Source organism: Camelus dromedarius, chromosome 31 (assembly GCF_036321535.1).
Source record: "Camelus dromedarius isolate mCamDro1 chromosome 31, mCamDro1.pat, whole genome shotgun sequence".
Classification (NCBI taxonomy): Eukaryota; Metazoa; Chordata; class Mammalia; order Artiodactyla; family Camelidae; genus Camelus; species Camelus dromedarius.
Genome location: NC_087466.1, coordinates 15,351,749 through 15,369,515, shown reverse-complemented (window position 1 = coordinate 15,369,515; position 17,767 = coordinate 15,351,749). Strand labels below are relative to the sequence as shown.

Here is a 17,767-nt window from a genome sequence, read left to right as displayed (position 1 = left end):
TACTCTGCCTTGTTTCAAAATGGATCGGAAACAGTTTGGAAAGATACAAAACAGTGTATCAGGATGAAAAAAGAAAAACAGAGAAAATAAGTCTATAGAAGGAAAAAAATGGAGGTAGAAATGAAATGAATATATGAGTATGTGCCAAGAAGGCTTCTATGCTTTCTGGAGTTGGGCGGATGGGGAAGGAGACAGCCAGATAGCATTTCTTAGCTGCTGAAGGAGTTACCTAAAATTCAACTACCATTACATTTAATGCGTTGTGTATTAATATTTTCCCCCATGTGATACACTTGAGCTCGGAAAGAGGAGACATCAGTAATTTAATCCATACTTAATGAGCCCTCACTATGTGCCTATCCCTGTGTCTTTAGCTTTTTCTCCCTAAGGGATTGGGCTGTAATTCCTGAAATCCTTTTACTTTGGAGCAGAAAAGGACACGTTTATCTCTCTGTTCTGTTGGAATTGGGAGGGAGGCGGTGGCTCTGCATCTCATCCTGCTGGAGAGGAAGGAGGAGGGTGTATGGTGAGCATGTGTCACTGCTGTTTATCTGTGGGGAAAGGAGTCTTTAAATCCTGTCTTGCTGCTGGTCGGAATCCGCTGTGTCTAATGGCTGCTGGAAGCCAGAACAGCAGCAAGTCACGACTTAATTTAGTCAGATGAGATCACTGCCTCAGAGCATCTTCTTATAAAAAAAAGAAGAAAAGAAAGAAAGAAACAAACCTCCCTAGGTCTCAAAACTAGGGCTCTGTGACTCTCCCCGATGATGAAGATATCTTGGAAAATAGGGCTTGTTCAAAAGGATGGCAGGAAAGTGCCTTTGGTCAGATGGCTGTTTGTAAGCCCATCACAAAGGAATTCAAACCCACATCAGTTTGCTTCTGTTCGGTTTGAGGGCTGCAGATTTTCCTCTCCCTTCCTCTTGATTATGTCGCATAAACCTAGTTATGGACCACAGGTGGCTGCTGCCAAAATGGCTTTGTTGAATTTGTTGTGAAGAATGTATTTTCAGAGAGAACGAACAGTCACAGATGCAGTATTCTGACGCCCTGTCTCATTGTTCTGGCCCTAGTGCAGACCCAGTGAAAGCATCAATCACATTAAATCAGCTGGATCTAAACTGATCTCCTGGGAAGTTTCTGTGCTTTACAGCAGGCTGTTTTATCAATAAAAGGGAATGGTCAAATGGGCCATATTATTGCTTTAACTCGAAGAGGCTGCTATCCCCTCACCTGGGAAGGGAGCAATCACCATGTTTGCTTCTTCCCCTGGGTCAAGTTAGATGCAGCACAGTTCAGTGGAAGCTTCCACTGGAGGAGGGTGGCAGGGGGGCCGGGCCACCATCCTTGGTCTTCTTTTTCCCCAACCCTCCCTTCACCCAGCCTGTCAATTGCATTTGCATTGAAATTCACTGGCTGTTAAAAGCTGAGCTTGAATCAAGGTAGAGACCAACAGGAGAGTCAAATTTGAACAAAAAGCCAGGCCTTTAGATTCCTTTAAGATTCCTCTTTGCTTTTTGGTAGAAGAGAGAATTTTCCACGTGGACTTGAAGTACAAGACTCCGTGTAATCCTTCCATCTGAGGGGGAGAATTTGAGTCTGCACACTGTATCGCACACGGACACGTGACATGAAGGAAGCGTGACTGAGTGTGGCCGCAGGGTGGAGGTGTGGCGTGGGCTCTGTGTGCACTAGAGTGGCCCCCCGGACACGTTTCATGTCCCTGCCCTCACATTCTGTTCCTGATTTGGTTAAATGACTAACGCTGAATAATCAAATGTCAAAAGCTAGAGGCACTCATGAAAGGAGTCCTCCCAGCATAGCGTGATTATGGGATCCCAGAGCCATCCTCTTTGATCTGTGAGAATCATTAAGTCAATGCGTGCTCGCTCGCTCGCTCTCTCTTTTTTTTTTTAAACAAAAATATCCTTGTATTTCATTAGTAAGCCACTGGCGTGATAGGCAAGATGTGAAATTGGGTCACATAAGGTGACAGTCTTGCTTGGTGCTTGCCTCCCAGGGAAAGGGATGGGTGTGTGGAATCCTGAGTGTTCTAGAATCCTGACCCTGGATCCCAGAAGGTGGTCAGACATCTAAACACTGGTTTCCTTTTCTCAGCTCTACAGTATTTTCACTCATCAAGGCTGCATAATAATCCTCTCTTCTTTCTCCCTCTTATAACTTTCCTCAAAATTAAAAAAGACATAAATACTCCCGCATGAGAGTGCCTCTGTGGCTTCCAGGACACAGCCTTTCCGTTCTCCCTATTGCTCCTCCAACCCTCGGTCAGTGATGGTCATGTTGGGGGTCGTGGCTCCATGGGGGTCCCGAAGTTCCATTTATTTTCATAATAATACTGAGATGTCATGTGGCATTTCACATTGTGTCAACATTTGCACCGATGGTGCAAAAGCAATGCTTTTATTTTAAAATAAAAAACAAATATTTGAAAAGATCTGTTTTAATGTCTCATGTAAATAGCTGTAACTCACATGGACAAAAGCCCTTCAGAGCCTTCAGTAACTTAAGAGGGTAAATATTTATTCCCTGTAGCTTGTAATACCTAGTTAACATTCAGATTATTTCATTGAGATGCCAAAACTTATCTCACGTATTTTATTGCCTTCATGCATACTATTATGTGACCTTTTGTTTTTTTGTGCATTTGTTTACAGCTTATTTCAAAGAAACATAAAACATGTTTCTTGCCATTTTAAAACTCAGATCAGTTCAGTAATTATTACAGTATTCCCAGCAGTCACAACAGGGTCAATTTCACAATGTGCTTATATTTCAGTCAATAATAAATCAAAAGCCACAATGATGGTAGTTCCTTACATTATACCCTGAAAGAGGATTGCCATTTGGTGTGTTGAAATGATCCAGAGACCTCATAATGGTAAATTTTAATAGAAATGAAACAGTATCCATGATTGAAATTTCAGACTGCAGTGGGAAGTCACACAAGTTTTTAATGGTGTATTATTTGGAAACTTTGCTGTTAGAAAGTGGAACAGGGCTTCTGTCCCTCAGCCTAGGCCAAGAGCTGTTTTATGATTACTGCAAAAGGCTTTGAAGAAGTTAACTCCACCCTCCGCTTCCCATTTCTGTCTTTGAGAGATTTCACACCAAATAGTCATTTAGAGCAGAGGTTGGCAAGCTACAGTCAGTGGGCCAAACTTAGTCTGCTTCCTGATTTCTATAAATAAAGTTTTATTGGCACATAGTCATGCCCATTTGTGTACATATTGTCTGTGGATAATTATGAGGGAAGAGTTGAGTAGTTACGACAGAGACTGAATGGCCCTCAAAGCCAAAAATATTTACTATCTGGTCCTTAAAAGGAAAAAAGTTGTTCACGTCTGCTCTAGAGTTTACTAACCTAGGGGCCTTATTCTTCCTCTAGGATGTTCACAGATGAGGCTCACCAGTAGTGCAAATATTTGGGTAAATAGTATTCTTGCCCCATTAAATGAACAAATCTCTTGTATCATTGTTGGGCAAAAAGCAGATCATGTTTTGGGGAAAAAATTACAATCTATTAAATTAGTCTATGAAAATAGGGGCTAATTATTTGAGAGGTTGATTCTAAGCAACAGCTTTTGATTTATGAATCTGTAAGTGTCTGTACAATTTCCAGTTTTTGTTTTGTTTCACCATTTTTCCTCACTTCTTCATTATTCTGTGTAGATTTAAGTCTCTGATTGTCAGTTTCTTTCTGCTTAAAAAACTTCTTTTAACATTTATAATAGTACAGGTGTGCAGGTGGCAAATTCCTTTAGTTTTTGTATGTCTATAAAGGTCTTTATTTCACCTTCATTTTTGAAAGACAGTTTTGCTAGGTATAGAATTCTAGATTGACAAGTTTTCTGTTTTTGTTTTCCTTTCAGTACTTTAAAGATGTTGCTCTACTGTCTTCTAGCTTAATACCCCCCAAACCCCGGCCCCAACACTTCTCTTCCCCCCCTCCCACCCCCAAACTGGTGAGAAATCCATCTTTCTTCTCTTTGTTTCTCTATATGTAACTTGTCTTTTTCTCTGGGTGGTTTTAAGCTTTTTCTCTTTATTATTTGTTTTAAGCAGTTTGATTATGATGTGGTTGAGCTTAATTTCCTTCCTTGTCCTGTACTTAGGGCTCATTGAACTTTTTGCCTTTATGCGTTTATTTTTTTGTTGACTTTGGAAATTTTGTGGCCATTATTTCTTCAAATATTTTTTTCTGTCTCTCCTCTTACACTGCTTCAGGGACTCTGATTCCATGTATATCAGTCTTCTCATAATTGTTTAATAGCTCATTGATGCTCTGTTCATTTTTTATGTCTTCTTTTTCCTTTGTGTATTTCATTTTGGATAGTTTCTATTGCTGTGTCTTAAAGTTCACTAATCTTTTTTTTTCCCTGCAGTGTCTAATATGCTGTTATAAACTCATGCTATTAGTTTATGGCAAAGTGGACATATTAGATAATAATCACAGCTAAATTAGGTGCTGAATTTTTGGACTTACTTGTCTTATAGACCTTCTGATTGAGTTTTTTTTCTTCTTTTTTTAAGAGAAGGACCACTTTTTTCCTCTGCTGCAAACTGGATTCTTCTTTGGGCTTTGGTAGCGAAGCACAATGTGCTCTAATCCTCCATGTCTCCCAAATCAAAAGTCTGTTGGGGCTCCCTTGCCTCCTCCTTCCCCTCAGCCCCCATGTCCATCAGCAAGTCTTACTACCTGTGTTTCCAAGAGATCTCACCTCCATCCAGTTGTCTCTGTCTTTTGCCAGCATCCTACTCCAGGCCACCATCCTCCCTCCCTTGAATGGCAGCAGCAGCCTCCTCTGGGTTTTCCCACTTCCTTCTACATCTTTCCTATTTTGATCTGTTCTTTCTACAGCATCCACAAAGTGACAACCAGGCCAACTCACTCTGCATCTTAAAACCTCCACTGGTCTCCAAGTCACTGCATTTTGAATGAAATCCAAACTTTCTGGGACTTCAGGATTCTTGGTGCAGGCCTGTCTCTCCACCATCATCTTGGGCCACATTTTCTCTCTTTTGTTGTGCTTTAGCCGCATGGTTTTCAAAAATCATTTGGCCATAACCCACAAAAGAATACATTTTACCTTGCAGTCTAATGCAAGAGAGCATATATACTGTATTTTATTGACTTTTAAGGTAGCTAATCAGGGTGCATTTTAGAGCCTGTATGTGATTTTATGGTTATATAGACATAAACATGTCACAATTTCTTTGGCAGTACCTTTTTTTCTTAATGTTACATAAAAATGTGATAAGTCATACAATTGATAGCAACTTTAAACTTGATGAATTATGTATCTGAAACAAGTTTCCAGCAACAGTGTTTATCTTTACTATCCAAGGCCCATTCTGATGTTTTCTAATCTATCCAAATCTATAATGTTTATTCCATTTCACTGGATAAAGCAAACCAAAAAAAAAAAAAAACAAAAAAACAAAAAAAACAACTCACTTGGCGTCCTTGCTCTGAGTCACAGCTTGAACTGTAAAAAACTGCTCTAGCCACTTGGATCCTTTTGTGTTCCCCAAATGCACCAAACCCTTCTTGCCTCAGGTTTTTTTCCAGATGCTGTTCCCTCTGCTATCTCTCTCTCTCTCTTTTTAAATATATTGTTATTGAAGTATAGTCAGTTTACAGTGTTGTGTCAATTTCTGGTGTACAGCACAATACTTCAGTCATATAGGAATGTGCATATATTCGTTTTCATATTCTTTTTAACCATAAATTACTACAAGATATTGAATGTAGTTCCCTGTGCTATACAGTAGAAATTTGTTAATCCTCTGCTCTTTTCTGTTCTTTGCATGGCTGGCTCCTCATCAGCCTGCAGGTTTCAGTTTAAATGTCACCTCTTCAGAGAAGCCCTCCTTGACTACCCCATCTCTTCCCCCTTACTCTGTTTTCCTGGGCCCTCTTAGTTTCCTTCGTAGCACTCGTCACGGTTTGTACTCAGGCCCTTGTTTATTCTCTCTGCCCTCCCCAAAAGGAAGGTGTAGGCCATAGATGCTGAGTTCCGAATCTCAGCAGCTTTGGATTAAAAAAAAAGTCCCTCCTTTGCCCTGTATGTGTGTCCGTGTGTGTTTGTTTCTTTCTTGGGAGTAGGGGGGCAGGGGGCGGGCAGCCAATTGGAGGGAAAGGTTAAGAATGGGGAGTAAGACAAATAAAGGTAAAGACTTCATCCTACATTTTAGTTTTTTCTTTCACTGGCCCCTAAGGTGTTCATTTGAATGTTAGCTATATTTGTACAGGGTATGCGTGTGTGGTCTAAAGAGTTAGCTGTCACTAATCTGGCATTGTGTATCCCTGGAACTTGACTTCTCACGGTGGGTATGACTTGGTTAATTAGTCCTTTGAGAAAACGATGCTGGGGCAGCTGCAATGGCATTCTTGCCTCTTCTAGGCAAGCTGAGCTTTTCTTTGCTTGACCCAGAGCATGAAGAATTGTTGTTCCACCCTATGAAAAATTCATGATCAACTTCTTACCTTTTAGGCACATAGAGATGAAATCCAGCGCAAATTCGATGCCCTTCGTAACAGCTGTACTGTGAGTATTAACCAAAGATGATAAAAATAACATGAAACTAAAACCGAGAAGGAAAACAGGACATCTCTCCCTAATGTCAGGAAGTGATGTTTTGACACAAACTTTCAGCTTGAAGCAGTTAACGCAGTCAGATGATTTGGAGTTTCTGAGCCCCAGATAACTTCAGTGCCTTGGGTTCCTGCCAGTTAAAAAAAATGTAAACCATTCTTCATGTTTGCAGAAGCTTCGTTGGAATGATCAAAATAATTCTCACTGCCGACCCACTAATAGGTCTCAGTAGCTGCAGCAGAAGTCCCACAGGCGCTCCCCCTCCTTCTCCAGTCTAGAAGGTTCTAGCCCGAGGCTGGCCTAAGACAGCAGGGTCAGTGACACGTGTGAGACTTCTCCAGCCTGCTGCCTCTACAGACAGGAAGGACCAACAAGTTCTTCTCCTGGGGAGTCGGGAAATGTTAACGTTAGCAGGCAAAGTCTGGCTTCCTAACATGCAAATTCAGAACCTAGGACTTCTTGGGAGACATAACTTATGTTGAGAGAAGTAAATTCCAGGAGCAGATAAGCGTCATTCATAGCTTATGTAATAGGGTAGGAAACCCAAAGCCTGTCCTTGGTCAGAGTGCAGAACTGAAGTAGGCCCCTTTCAGAAGGTAGGGATGTTGCCCTCATTCACGGTTCTGCCTCCTTTCATTAGTCCTTTCATGGCTTTATCACCTCCCTCGTCACTGTTCAGTGAGCTTGCCTCCATTTGTATTATTTGCATCCATGAATTTCCAGAGGCACCCCTCCACCTCCTGTATATGCATTTTATTTTCTTGTAATGAACTCCTTTCCTACTGTAAATTGTACATAAGTCCTGACGCTATATGCTTTCTCCCCGCCACTTCATTAAGGTGTGAAATGCACACAGAAACATGCGTAAAGTGGAGCTAATCTGAAGTGCACAACTCGATGAATTTTCACATGTGTAGATGACTTATGCAACCATGACACAGATCAAGATACAGAACATTTTGGCTCCTGTCCTCTTCCCATCAGCATCCTTTGTCCAAAGGGTATCCTGACCTCTGATACCACATGTTAGTTTCGCCTCTTCTTGAGCTTCGTATAAATGGAGTCACAGAGGATGCGGTCTTTTGGGTTTAGCTTTGTTGTTACCTAAATTGTCTGTGAGGTTCATCCATGCTGTGGCATCCATCAAGATTTTGTTCCCTTCATTACGGAGTCGTGTTGCCATTGTGTGACTAGAACTGAAGGTTGTTTATCCATTCTCCTGTCAGGGGACATTTGGGTTATTTCTGTTAAGAATAAGCTGTTTGGAAACATTCTCGTATAGGACCTTTGGCAATTCTAAAAGTCCTTATTTCCGATGAGCACATACCAAGATTAGAATAGCTCGGCCGTGGGATGCGCCTCTGTCTGACTCTGGTTGGTACATGGCAGGTGGAATTTAGGTCTGGATTTCCTGACGCCGTGGCCGCATCTGGGGTGAGCCCACCTTAGAACTTTCCGTTGATTTCCTCCATTCTCACCTCCCTTCCTTGAGGAATCGGTGCATTATGTTCCTACACTCTTTTGCCTTACTTTTTCAGTTTCTTATTGTCTTGGTTCCTTATTTTACGTAAGAATTATTTGCTTATGTTACATACATTCTCATAAATGATCACTGACTAAAATATAGATCATTTTAGTACTGTGATTTTTTTTTTTACATTACTATTTTTTCCTAAAATAAACTTGGATGCATTTTAAATGTGTACGCCAGTGATCCTGTTCCATTCATCTGGAGTTTTCTTTTCTCCTTTTTTCATCTTTTTTTTTTTTAACAGCTTTATTGAGGGGTAATTAGAGGACAATGGGCTGATGAGTTTTGGGATGTTTGTGTATTTGTGAAACCAGCAAAACAAAGTAACAAACATAGTTGTCACCTTCAAGAGTTTCCTTGTGCACCTTTGTAACCCACTATCCCCCCATGTTTAAAACTGGGAGTTTAGTTTTAACAGAATACACCAATATGTAGAAGAAAGTTGGTTACTTTCTTAGGTAACTTTTACACTTTCTTTAGCCCTCAAACTTGCCTTTTCTGGAATAGTGACTTCTAATTCCTTTCTTCCTTACCCCTGGCATTCTGTGGAGAAGCCTTTGGGGGCTGTCCCACCCACTGGGAAACCCACCCGCATTTCAGCTCGAGCAGCTGGGCAGCCGGTGGTCCAAACCATGTGCTCTGGAGTCATATAGACTGGGTTCAGATTCTGACCTGGCCTCTTGGTGAGCTCTGTGATGTTATACTCCTGAGCCTCCAATTTCCTGGTCCGTAAAATGGGTATGACATTGTGTGTCCTCAGTTCCAGTCCACCATTGAATGTAAGATGCATAATTCATTTAATACCTGCTCTTTGCAGGCTGGGTGAAGGAAGAGAGACAGCGGCTTAGTCCAGATTTCAGAAACAGTAAAACCTTAGGAAACACTGAGTCACAGCATCAGAAACCTGGTAACAATCCCTGCCTCATGGGGGTTCCTGCAAGAATTAAGTGAGATGATGCGTCAGTGTCTGTGCAGGGCCTGGTCCACAGAAAATACTCAACAGTGTTGGTTACTATTATTTTATTATATTGGATTTACAGCAGAATCTCGTTTAGAAATTGGTTCTGCACCTCAAAAAAAGTTTGAAAACTACCACTGTAGAACAACACTTGACGGTAAGAGAAGGTCTCAGTTCCACTTTTGCAAGTTCAGAGGCTGTTTTGTAGATACTTGAGCAGAGTGATAGCTGCCCCTTTCTCGGGGGCGCCATGCAGGGTCGTCTCCGCTGGTACATGTCATCTTTGTTCCCAGTGGGAGCTCCTGCAATAACTCAATCGATAGGAGCTCCCAGTTAGCAGCTTTTAAAAAGCCCATGAACAGGAAGATTTTTCAGGCTCAGACCATTTCTGTATTTGAAGAGATTTAAAAAAAGGATTTGATCCAATCTGGCACCTAAAACCCTACCTAAGTCTGTTTTGGAGAGGAGTTAGTGGGCAGACATATGACACGGTTTTAATTATGAATCAATCTGTCAGCTATAAGATTAAAAATAAATAATATGCAAATAGCTGCCTTCAAGAAGGAACGAGGCATCAAAATAGGACGGCAGCCCTGAGTCTTTTTAGCCTGATGCTCATTGTCTGACCGGTGTCTTCACCCACAGTGTGCTCTTGGCTATTTACCAGGTAATGTTCCCTTTGCTGGTTCCCAGTTAGGTGTGAGAGCAAACAGATGTATCTTAGAACCAGGAGGTGTGCTTGAAAAGGAACAGATAACCCCAAATAGAGATCTTTTTTTAAATTTCTTTTGGACACTGAGAGTAGATAATTTTTTTTGTTTCTCTGTTCTCTGTTAGAACTGCATCAAGATCTCTTTATCTGTAAAAACAGCACAGAAGGAAGCTCTGCTGGCCCCTGCATGCATTGTGAACCTGTCTCTCTCATCCTTTGTACCACTAGGATGGACTCAGCCTTTCAGTTTATCCTTCCTACCTTCTATCCTTGGGGTTGAAAGGTTAACAGACTCATAATATAGAAAACAAATCGCTTGCCCTTGGTGTGGAGGGAAACCCTGGCCACAGAGTAGACCTAAGAATTCTCCTTGCATATAACATGGTTTCAGACCACAGACTGCCGATTATTAATCCTTTTTATTTTAAACCAGGGAGACCATTAATTTCCTGCCTGTGTCTCAAGTCAGTTCAACAGCTGTGAACGCAATAATGTATGTGGGGGGGTGGGGGGTGGGTGTGCCTCACGCTTAATACCACAGCCCCAGCAACTCGAAACAGTCACACGCTAAACATGTTACGGCTCGGGCAGAAAGAATATATAAAGCATGTGAATGAGTTAACGTGCTTTAATGAGGCCTCGGTTGCTTCGTGCACACCCATAATCCCCTTGTCAGACAGGCCAGAGATGATGATGAAATATAGAGCCAGCAGTCACAGACTGTCAACAGGAGTCAGATGTGAGACCCCTTGAAAACCGGATGAGGACAAGGAAATGGAAGGGCTCCTCGTACCCAGTGGGCCCACCTCGGTTGAGGTGAGAGTCGTCGTCTTGGCATCTCACTGACTTTCCGAGTGTTTTGTCTTTAGCACTTTATAATCTAGTTTTGGGAGAAGGAGAAGAGGTGGCAGAAAGGGGCTTATAATAAATTGCTTTTTTTTTCCCCCGTGAGTCAGAGAAAGGGAGTAGGTACCCAAAGGCTTAAATACGTCCCTGAATGGCAGGTAAATTATTTTGGCTGTGTGTGTATTCTTATGTGGCTAGGTTTTCTGCAGTCTGTTTGCTCCTCGTGGTGCACCACTGATGCCTCCACATCTTGGTTGTGAATTGTTACCCCTTGTATTTCACACGATACAGTCAGGGAGAATAGCATGCAGGAAAAAATCCAAAACATTGAAACCATAGCAACAGAGGAGGCAGTCACTCTGGTATTGACCTCCATGCCACAGGTGGCTTATCTAGGGTTCCAGAATCCATTCTGTAGCCCAACTTCTGGGCCAGTTTGCTCATTCTTGGTGGAAGGAAGCACAGGGGACACATTTACAGTCTTAGAGGAAAGCTCTTAGGCGATGGGTTTACTCCATGCAGGGAGGAGACCAGCTGAACTGCGGGGCATCATTTATTCAGTTTCTGCTTCCGGGAGATTTAACCCTGTCGCACTAAGGGTGATATGGAGGGCAGAACTGCCTGCTGGGAATGATGGACTTGGAGTTTTTTCCTATCCAGTAGGAGTAACATGACTTGATATTAAAACACAAATTACTAGACCACTTACTGCATTAAAAGCTGATCAGCTCAGTTAACAAAATGAAAAGCTATGTTTTCTGAGCCACACTGAACAAGTAGACTTAATTGACATTCTTTAATTCAGTGTGCCTGGGAAGTTTTTTTTTTTTAATTGATAATCAAAAGGGGGTTAAAATAGGGAGTTCATCATGGAAACAGTGGCAGCGTTTCAGAGACTAAGTCTACTCTAGGTCTGAAAATGGGAAACAATTAATAACCGTGGGTTCAAAGGCATTTCCTTTTAATTTACTCCTTTGTGTTACATAAAATTTAATTTACTGCCTGTGTGCCTCATTCCAACTATTATTAGAAAATTGTCCTTAAACTTCTGAAGTATTATATATAAAAGCTCTCTGCAGGGCCTGGTACCAAGCCTCAGCAAAGAGAACAGGAAAGCTAAGTGCACTGAAATTGAAGTCATTCTGCCACTGAGCAGGGAAATAATTCAGCAAAACCAGATTAAATCTCTCAGTAAAACGACCATTTCATACACATGCCTTCCCATTTAAAGTGATACCGCCAATATACAGTATTATGTTTTGCGGATTATTCTGAGCATCCCTTAAGTTTTTTTTTTTTCCTTTTGTTGCATGAAATTAAATTTATTACCTCAGATATTATTGAAATAACTCTTAGTGTCCTTCACTTAGTCTTCCTTGATAAGGACTTAATTTTGCTTTCTAAGGCTGTCTGCAATGATAATGTCCCTTCGGTGGTGTCCTACGCATTTTAGCTTCATTAGCTGATTGTGGTACCGGTCTCTTTATTATTCCTCTTTCCTCAGTTTGCATTTTACATGTTATATTATCGTCCCTGACCCGATCTCATGTAAAGTTGCCCCTTCCACGTAGCAGTCACTTTTGATTGATTCGCTTTCACTGTTTTTTTCCGCTGAATCCCGAGTTATAGAGAATCAGAGGTATTTGCTTTTCTGCCACAGCACCTGTGCTCGGCGTGGGAGCTCGGGTCTGGCCCTCGGGGATTGGATAAGCAAACGTGACCTGCATGTCAACTGTCAGTCTCACGCAGCTTCAGACATCAGTGGCTCTAGAAGCAATTTCTCATTTAAAATTGACTTGCTTGAAGCGTAACTGGACCCCTTTCCTCTTTTAGGTAATCACAGACCTGGAGGAGCAGCTCAATCAGCTGACGGAGGACAACGCTGAGCTCAACAACCAAAATTTCTACTTGTCCAAACAACTCGATGAGGCCTCCGGTGCCAACGATGAGATTGTGCAGCTGCGGAGTGAGGTGGACCATCTCCGCCGGGAGATCACGGAGCGGGAGATGCAGCTCACCAGCCAGAAGCAGGCAAGGACCGTAAACGATGGCAGAGCTCCCCAGAAAACTTTGAACCCCTTTAGATTCTGGAGTGAGTGCCTGTGGCATCTCTCCCAAGGGTTCTTAGACTCAACCTGTCCAATAAAAGAGCTCTTTTTTATAATCATGTCTGTTTCGAAGGTTTGGGGGTTTTAATTTTGTTTTTGAAGGGGGGAGGTAATTAGGTTTCTTTATTTATTTACTAACTTTTTTTTTTTTTAATGGAGGGACTGGGGATTGAATCCATGACCTCATGCATGCTAAGCCTGCACTCTGCCATTGAGCTGTACTCTCCCCCCAGTTTGGAGGTTTTAAAAATAGCTCTTGAAAGTGTGTAATTGTTCTTAATTTTGATTTAAAACCATTAAAAATAGATTAGAATGTTTCTTTGAGCCACTCTATTTTGAAGTGTGGTCTCTCTTCCCTGGCCTTACTCTGGGTTCTGTCTGTAAGGTGGCAGCAGAAATGGCCATTCATGTCTGGTCCCCTCGGTCTGCAGGGGAAAAAGATAAACTATCTTTCAGACCACAGTTAGAAACTTGTGTTTCTGAAACCAATCGGACAAAAGTAACACCCGGGAAATCCGCATTCGATACAAGGTCCAACTCAGTGGTGCTGATTTGCAGACGATGGAGGCTCTGAAGACCACCTGCACGATGCTGGAGGAGCAGGTCATGGATCTGGAGGCCCTGAACGATGAGCTGCTGGAAAAAGAGCGGCAGTGGGAGGCGTGGAGGAGCGTCCTTGGTGACGAGAAGTCCCAGTTTGAGTGTCGGGTTCGAGAGTTACAGAGGATGCTGGATACCGAGAAACAGAGCAGGTGGGACTTCCTGGGTAGAGAAAGCCAGTGCCTGGTGACTGCAGCAGGACCTGAGAGTTACAAACCAGTTGTCCCAGCTCAGCCAGCACAGAGAAGTGTCCTGGGCATAAGACTTGTAGTGCTAAAACTGGGGGACTCCTGTGCAGACCGGGATGTGTTGGGTCATCCTTGTTGTAAAGACAGAGAGTGCCATGTGGCAGTAGATGGTGAGCAGTTACCCCATGCAGACGCCTAGGAGCCGGCAGGGCAAGTGTGTTGGTGCTTTCTTTGCAGAAACTCTTTCCTCAGGTTTCTCACCATTGTGACCATGTAGCGGGACCATCACCATTTTAATCCTGGTTGTGAGCGATGCAAGTCTTCCGTCTCCCCCAAGGTGTCTCCACCTGGGCACTGTTGGCAGTTGGGGCCGGATGACCCTTTGTTGTGGGGCTGTTCTGTGCACTGTAGTGTGCTGAGCAGCGCCCCTGGACTTGACCCACTAGACTCCAGTAGCTGTTCCCTCCTCGGGTTGTGACAACTGGAAATGTCTCCAGACATTGCCCGGTGTCCCCTGTTGGGGAGGGGGGTGGATCACCTCCAGCTGAGAACAACTGCTCTACAAAAACAGTTTTTTTTGATTTTTAATTTTTTCTTTCTTGGTAGGAAATAGTTACTGTAAGAAATCTAGAGGCCATTTCTCATTTAAAATCGACTTGCTTGAAGTGTGTCTTTCCTTTGCTCTCCCCACGGCTCTCCTAGCACAGAACTGCCTTCCTGCTGGGGTCACAGTGGTGCAGGTCGGGTTGTGCACAGTGTTAGGGGTGCCGTTTTACCCCAAAGACATCACAGGTTTGAAGGTTTATTATGGCTCTTTAACAGCTCACGGCAGGAAAGTGTTTTGTTCTCACAGAATTGGTGTATTATGACGGTTTTCTAACACACGGAAGTAAATGGTGTTGAAGAACACGCTCCTTTCTTAGTTGGCACAGAGGCACCCTGTAGGCTGCTTTAGCCCCGTGGCTTCACGTCTCCCCAAATGAATCCTGTTTGTCCTCCATAACCTTGTGAATATCACCTTCCTCTGAAACTGACCTTCCTGCTCCGAACTCCTTAGGCAAGATAAACGATCCACAGAAGTAGTCATCATTTGTTTGGATGCTATCAGACTCATTTTAGTATTTCTGACATTTGCTCACAGTAAACTCATCACTGTCTCTGATGTGTAATCTGTGCTCAGTCAAACTAGAAAAGACTGGAAGCAAACAGGGCTCGTAAGTTTCAAGAGAAGCTGGTATGACTGTTCCCCTTTTGGACATCTTCCCATTCAGGGTATTTGCTGATATGAGGAGCTGCTGGTTTTAGTCCCTCCGAATTCTTGGGCTCCCCGATCCTCACCATATGTTCTGGCCGCTTTGACACAGACCCCCCATCTCCCACCTTCAGGTCCAGCTCCTGTCCCTCCTGTTTCTAGATTCCTTCAGAGACGGTTTTGGGGGGTCAGAATCTGATGGTGGCATCAAGAAATACACAGCCACCTGCAGATGGTGTCACTATGGGCTGCACTTAGGGAGACCTTTCATGTGTACTTTCAGGGCAGTTGTGAAAGATCTTGGCTGCCCTCCCCCCTTTTTTTCTCCCTCTTCCATTATTATGTTGGCTCTGAGATGAGTAAATATAACTTTTAATATTTGCCTCCAAGGAGCTAAGAGTCTAGTGGAGGGGACAGACTCTGCACTGAACTGTTTGTCACCTCAAGTAGAGAGCAGGCTGGCTGGGCAAGAAGCGTGTTTGTGCTCTGGGTACAGAACAAGGAGGGGCTACTTCCGAGGGGTGCATTGGGAAAGGGTTTACGGAGGACGTGGCCTTTGAGGTTTTCTTTGAAGTCTGAGTAGGATTGGGGATCGCCAGGTCGGGAAGGATAGTGTTGCCAGTGGAGGAGATGGTACAGGCCCAGGTGTGGAAATAGCCCTGAATGGGGGAAGGGAAGAGATTTTTCTAGTTGGCTTTTAGTTTTTCTATTGTCCAACTATTCATTGTATTTTTTTTTTTCTTTTAATGGAGGTACTGGGGATTGAACTCAGGACCTTGTGTGTGCTAGGCACACTCTCTACCACAGAGCTATACCATCCCCTACTCTCTAACCTTATTTACGGGTACATTCATCAGATTCAAATTTCAGTCTCCCGAGGAGCAGCCAACAGAGATAAAGCATATCTTGCATATACTTGAAGGAGAAGAAGTCTTTGCTCGAATGGGGTCTCCCACGGTCCCCGCCACCCTGGGGGACCTCATTCCAATCCCACTCCCACAGGAGGGCGTGCCGGTCTTCACACATCCTCTTCAGCCCAGTTGCGTTTGGAAAAATTCCTTGTCTCCTCCAGCCCTTCCAAGGGCATGTTCACAGGAACTTCACTTGCTAAGACTGCTTTTGCCTAAGGCCTAAAGTGGGTCAGATCTCCAGTCCATACTTGGTCAGAAAGCAAGACACAACTGGGGACAAGGAACCAGGGTTGGGCATCTCTCAAGCCTGTGGTCTGTCTGGTTGCTCATCAGGATCAGAGATGGGCCCGCTTCCTTCCTCTGGGTCGGCGACGGTGGGGCTTCTGAAAGCGCGCTTGTGTTTTCCTGGCAGGGCAAGGGCCGATCAGCGCATCACTGAGTCGCGCCAGGTGGTCGAGCTGGCGGTGAAGGAGCACAAGGCCGAGATCCTCGCCCTGCAGCAGGCTCTCAAAGAGCAGAAGTTGAAAGCTGAGAGCCTCTCCGACAAGGTCAGCACCCGTCCCTCCTGCCTTTTAGCAAAACATCCTCACCTCCGTCTTTCAGCAGGTGTGCCTGACACCAGTTGAGATGTGGTCCACGCACAGTGTGTTTCATAAACATACGTTCGCTCAGTGCAGTGAAGTCACACGATTACACTTCTCCATGGGACGACAGCCTGGGTGGGTCTAGGGGGTCCTGGGGTGTCATAGGCGGTCAGTGACTTCTTAATATCTGCCCATCGGGGCTCCTGAGGTCCAAATTGACCTGAGTGCATAACTCTTTTGTTTTCTGGCACTGAATTTCTAGAAGCCTTTATGGACTTTATGTCAAGCATCCTTGGGGAGTGATGGGCGGGCGAAGTGATGGGCGGGTGGCAATCCATCATTCCATCACTGCAGTGAAAGAAGCCTCTTGGCCTCTCTGATATCTAAGTCCAGGGCCACCATAACATCTGCTGACAGTGCAGGTCCTCAGTATTTGACGTTGGAAATACACATGTTCTGCCCCCGTAGCACCCGTATTCTGGGTTTACAACCTGACACGCCAGTGTTTGGAGATTTTCATGTCAGAAGAGGCTTAGAATAGGAGCATCAGTGTTCCAGGTAGCAGAAGTGGAGACCAGAGAAGTTTCACGTATACACACAGACTCACGCACATACGTAACGCAGTCTTTTCACACACACACCCCTACACACACGTTTAATATAAAGTAATAATCAGACCTCTGTATTTTGTGTAACTCTTTGTAATTTCATGATTGTAAAAGTGATTATTTGGGGTAATTGTGGGAGATATAGAAACCCCAGAGAAGTAGAGGGAAAAATGACTGGTAATCTGTCACCACTGTTATGTTCGTGAGTTTACTTGTAGTCTTTTCTTCGCATGATATGTTTTTATATATATATAAATATATATAATATATATATTATTTATATTTCCCAAATATATATACACACACACACACATATATATGTATATATATATATATTTATAAACTTGGATTCTTACTATACAAACAGCTTTTATTTTTGGGGGGCATGTTGTTCTAGAAACATCAGTTACATAGAGGTACCTACCTTCCTCACTGCACTTGTTTTAGATATTTAAGCTGCTTCCAGTTTCTTTGCCATTACACATAACGTTGCAATGAGCATAAATCTTTGTGGACATCCATGATTATTTTCCTAGCAGAATTTCATAGAAGCAACATGATCAGATTCAAGGCTAGAGCTGGCTACTCAGGAATACTCCTGAGTCCTTGGTATTGGCTTGCTAATTTTTTCTTAACCAAGAGGAAAGTAAATATATTATTTAGAGACAAATGAACCCTTTTGTGTTTAGCTCGAAGGATATTTTTTTCTACCTGACTGTTGTTCGACAGCCAAGTCCTACCCGTCCTTTAAGACTCCACCCATTCTCATCCCGTCCTCCCTTGATGACTAGGCATTCAGGCTGGATTTCTCTTCTCCACACCTCTTACCTGACAGCGGTCAGCGTTTGTGCA

At 43.3% G+C, this 17,767-nt stretch overlaps 1 protein-coding gene across 1 annotated transcript in view; it reads left to right on the top strand.

The window, feature by feature from the left end:
* CIT (citron rho-interacting serine/threonine kinase) overlaps positions 1 to 17,767 on the top strand; it is a 148,041-nt gene that overhangs the window by 102,381 nt on the left and 27,893 nt on the right. The window contains exons 24-27 of the mRNA XM_031442804.2: positions 6,516 to 6,569; positions 12,498 to 12,695; positions 13,331 to 13,524; positions 16,136 to 16,271. Coding sequence (XP_031298664.1) covers positions 6,516 to 6,569; positions 12,498 to 12,695; positions 13,331 to 13,524; positions 16,136 to 16,271 — 582 coding nt within the window. The remainder of the gene's footprint in view (positions 1 to 6,515; positions 6,570 to 12,497; positions 12,696 to 13,330; positions 13,525 to 16,135; positions 16,272 to 17,767) is intronic.